Source organism: Mizuhopecten yessoensis, unplaced genomic scaffold (assembly GCF_002113885.1).
Source record: "Mizuhopecten yessoensis strain PY_sf001 unplaced genomic scaffold, ASM211388v2 scaffold77, whole genome shotgun sequence".
Classification (NCBI taxonomy): Eukaryota; Metazoa; Mollusca; class Bivalvia; order Pectinida; family Pectinidae; genus Mizuhopecten; species Mizuhopecten yessoensis.
The window spans coordinates 4,461-8,011 of NW_018403366.1; the positions used below are offsets into that span (position 1 = coordinate 4,461).

General features: G+C 44.1%; 1 protein-coding gene across 3 annotated transcripts; it reads right to left on the minus strand.

Moving 5' to 3' along the window:
- Positions 1–793: 793 nt before the first annotated feature.
- Positions 794–3,154, minus strand: LOC110450802. 3 transcript variants are annotated; one of them, XM_021498638.1, is made up of 2 exons: positions 3,089–3,154; positions 794–1,707 (listed from the first exon to the last, which is right to left on the minus strand). In XM_021498638.1, exons 1-2 carry the CDS (start codon positions 3,133–3,135, stop codon positions 1,215–1,217), a joined length of 540 nt encoding a protein of 179 aa, XP_021354313.1. In that variant the 5' UTR covers positions 3,136–3,154; the 3' UTR covers positions 794–1,214. The 3 variants fall into 3 exon arrangements, with proteins under 3 accessions (XP_021354313.1, XP_021354232.1, XP_021354392.1); XM_021498557.1 differs by lacking the exon at positions 3,089–3,154 and adding an exon at positions 2,949–3,018; XM_021498717.1 differs by lacking the exon at positions 3,089–3,154 and adding an exon at positions 2,751–2,919.
- Positions 3,155–3,551: the final 397 nt, after the last annotated feature.

Sequence of the window (3,551 nt, forward strand, 5' to 3'; positions counted from 1 at the left end):
TTCGTGAGTTAACTACCCTGTCGGGACACACTTCGTGAGTTAACTATCCTGTCGGGACACACTCGTGAGTTAACTACCCTGTGAGGACACACTCGTGAGTTAACTACCCTGTTGGGACACATTCGTGAGTTAACTACCCTGTAGGGACACACTTCGTGAGTTAACTATCCTGTCGGGACACGCTCGTGAGTTAACTACCCTGTGAGGACACACTCGTGAGTTAACTACCCTGTCGGGACACACTCGTGAGTTAACTACTCTGTCGGGAACCACTCGTGAGGGTTATGTTCCAGGCACTTGTTGCCAGGTATTTGTTTTACCTGACTCTAACTGTGGCCAGGTATTTGTTTTACTCTAACTGGTTATCAATGCACTACCTATATTGCTGTACGAACGATAGCATTAACTTCACGTTCACCTAGAACATGGTATGGAACTTCCGTTTACCGCAAGATATGTTTATATATCTGCATTCAGCTATACATCCCATGATACACATATGACCCAAGTTTGGTTGCTCTAGCATTTATACTTTGTCAGAAACAGCCTAATATGTAAGAGCTAAACGCAAAACCTTAACGTTGAGTTTTTTTCTAAGTCCGCCGTCGAAAAAGCAGCGTCTATGTGTCTTTCCAACATCCGTCGTAGACGCCACAAAAAACAACCAGTACTCTATAATTATAGAGAACCAATTGTTTATCCATCCGAAGTTAAATATACTTTCTGATAATTAATTATCAAATTAGTTTAAACTTTATTTTATTGATGTTAAATTACAATAGTACATGGTTATAGATACAGAAAAGGATCCAGAAACAAGTACATAGTACTTATGTAAATCCGTCTCCTTATAGACATAACAGCAGCTATGGATAAGTACTTACAATATTATAATTCATATAAATAAATATAAATATATATAAAGTAAAACAGACTCCCGAACCGCCGTGTAACTCAAAAGTTTGCGCTTAATAATCAATCTGCACTGCGTTTTCGATCGCATTACTTGCTTAAACAAATAATCCTCCGACTCGAAATCGATCCTGGCAAGATCAGCGTAACGAAGGAGCATAGACATGCTGAAGTAGTGCCCTTACTAACGACAACTTCGTCCCCTTGACGATACTGATCAGTCTTACTCTTTCTTATTTTTATCTAAAAATGATCGTCCCTAATTGAAATATCCGAACAAAGCAAACGAATTCATTAAATCTTTAAAATGCGACGAAACTCAACAAAATCATTGTGAGGTCCCTCACAATCAATAAATCTTTACAGTCTTTGAAAATGTCACATAGCTTGATAAGCTTCTGTGAAGTCACAGGTTCCTTCTTCTTAACGTGAGCTTTAACAGTTCGTCTTGCTGATTCCGCAACATTTCTGACAAAGACGTTCCTGGTAGGATCTGTCAATCCGGTGAGATCGTGCGCCCATGCCATTTGATGGCGTACATGGCCGATTCCGTCACTGCAGTTGAAGAACCATTGTCGAATAAATGCGTCAAAAATAATGCAATGTGAATTGAGTCGGCCGGCAAAGCCTCGAAACCTTGATCCGTTATGAAACTCTCCCATCTCCAAAGCCAAATACTTCGTGTTGGTACTATCCGCCTTACATCCCGGACGTCTGCCTAGCGTATGAAGGTAACTCCCTCTCCTATTCCGGACTCCTTGAGCGTCTCTCCCACGTGCTGCTTTGACCTCAGACCTGCAGGAAAAGGGAAACGTATTCATGAATCTCATATGAACCTGAATGCCAACATTCTGAATTCTAAAGTCTTATGCCCAAATATCCCGTTATTACCCCTACCAGCCATTGTCACCTCATCGTGACCGAATGAAATCCAGTCGACCACGGAATTTGTTAAGCTTGATCTCTCCGCGATTAATTCTGGCCAGTAGGGCGCGGATGCCCATTCAGGAATCACCAAAGTGCCCGCGGCCCTATCCCGCCTTATCTTCCCCAATACTTTACAGCCTAAACGAGGAGGGGGAACCCTCCAGTTATTCTCCCCCGACCACACCTGCGAAAAAGCGTCCTCTGATTCTGGCCGCTGCACCACCATCGCTGTCGTATTCAACTCCCAAGGGACCCATTGAGTTTGCACCAGCAATTGTTCCGTTCCGCAAAACTCGTTTATCGTTAATGCTATATCCTGCAAATCTTGTTTTCTACTCCCTGTATGGACAATACTACATGCATTTTTGCTATCCATAGCTAGCTTCCCCCCCCCCTTTACTATACTCCTTACCGATAGAAGTACCCGTTTAGCCCCTCTACCTTCCCCCTTGTAGAGCTACGCTTTGCCTCCGAGGCCTCCCATGAACCCAACACACATTGTCGATCTGCTCGACCATACTGCATATCAGCCTCAACGAGAATGCCTACCAAAGGCTCTCCGTTACACTCACTCTCAGCCAGGGTGTTCTCGGCATATACATAGTCACCATAGCCCATGTCAGAGGCATCCGTACGCACGGTAACGGTACTTGTCCCCGTGACGCAACCGTTATCCTTCAACCCATGGCCACTGCCCTTGCAGTTCATGCGCTTTGCATGTGACCTCCAATGTCTAAGCTCACCTATAGCCTCCGCGCCCATCAATACCGGCGCATTCCAGCTTGCCTTTGTCAAAATAGTGTTGTACAAACACCAAGTTCTCAAACTCACCTGCCGTCCAAACACACTTTGCATTGAGATGATCTGACCAACAATACCCGCCACCCACCTGGCTTTGAACAATACCTTACCTCTCCCAATCAATGTCAAGGCCTTGTCTAGGCATGTCAATAACCTAGTCATTCTTTCCATAGTGATCCTGACCACGCCCTTCTCGAAAAACCACGTGTAGCCTAGCCACGTGGCATTTTGTGATGGCTCCAACTACACTTTTCGTCTGCTATGATGAAGCCAAACTGCGTTAAACTATGCCTCACATCCTTACTTACTTCCGCTGCTTTGTCAGCCTATCGTTTCCTCCTATACGGTCGTCGGGGTACATTACCACGTGGTGACCTTTCGATCGCCAGTATTTCACACACTCTCGCGTGACCTTAGTGAAAATTGAACACAAAATACCGTAACTTACCTTCTAATATCCAAGAAAATCCCAGGTACCTTCTGTGCTCCGGCCATATCTCTATGTGGTGGTAAGCCGATTTTAAATCAAATGTAAATACATGGTTACCTTCGTACCTCGAACATGTCCCTGGCTACAGACGCGTCCTCGTATTTAAATCTAAACTGATGTAAACACAGATTTATGTGCCTACAATCTAAAACGAGACGGGGCTGACCTTTCTTGCTGTATGCTACTGTCAGTGGATTAACTACTACAGGCTGTTCCGAAACTTCTGTGACAGAACCTTCTTCTTCTTCTTTAGTTATCCAATCCTCCTTCAATCATTTGAAGATTACGGACTGCTGTGTGTGCTGTGCAATGCGTGGATTTAAAAACAGTGAGGTTAAAACTATATACATATGGAGTGGTGCTTAGAGGAATGTAACGAGTACAGCTGGAGTTAGCTGTACTCAGAATACATCAACGGATG

What these genes read in the sequence shown, in the direction of transcription:
- LOC110450802 (XM_021498557.1), bottom strand. Translation starts at nt 3,001, where the DNA reads ATGTACCCCGACGACCGTATAGGAGGAAACGATAGGCTGACAAAGCAG. An exon ending in AGGCTGACAAAGCAGCGGAA is followed by an intron (nt 1,708 to 2,948) that starts GTAAGTAAGGAT and finishes CTTTTCCTGCAG; the next exon opens with GTCTGAGGTCAAAGCAGCAC.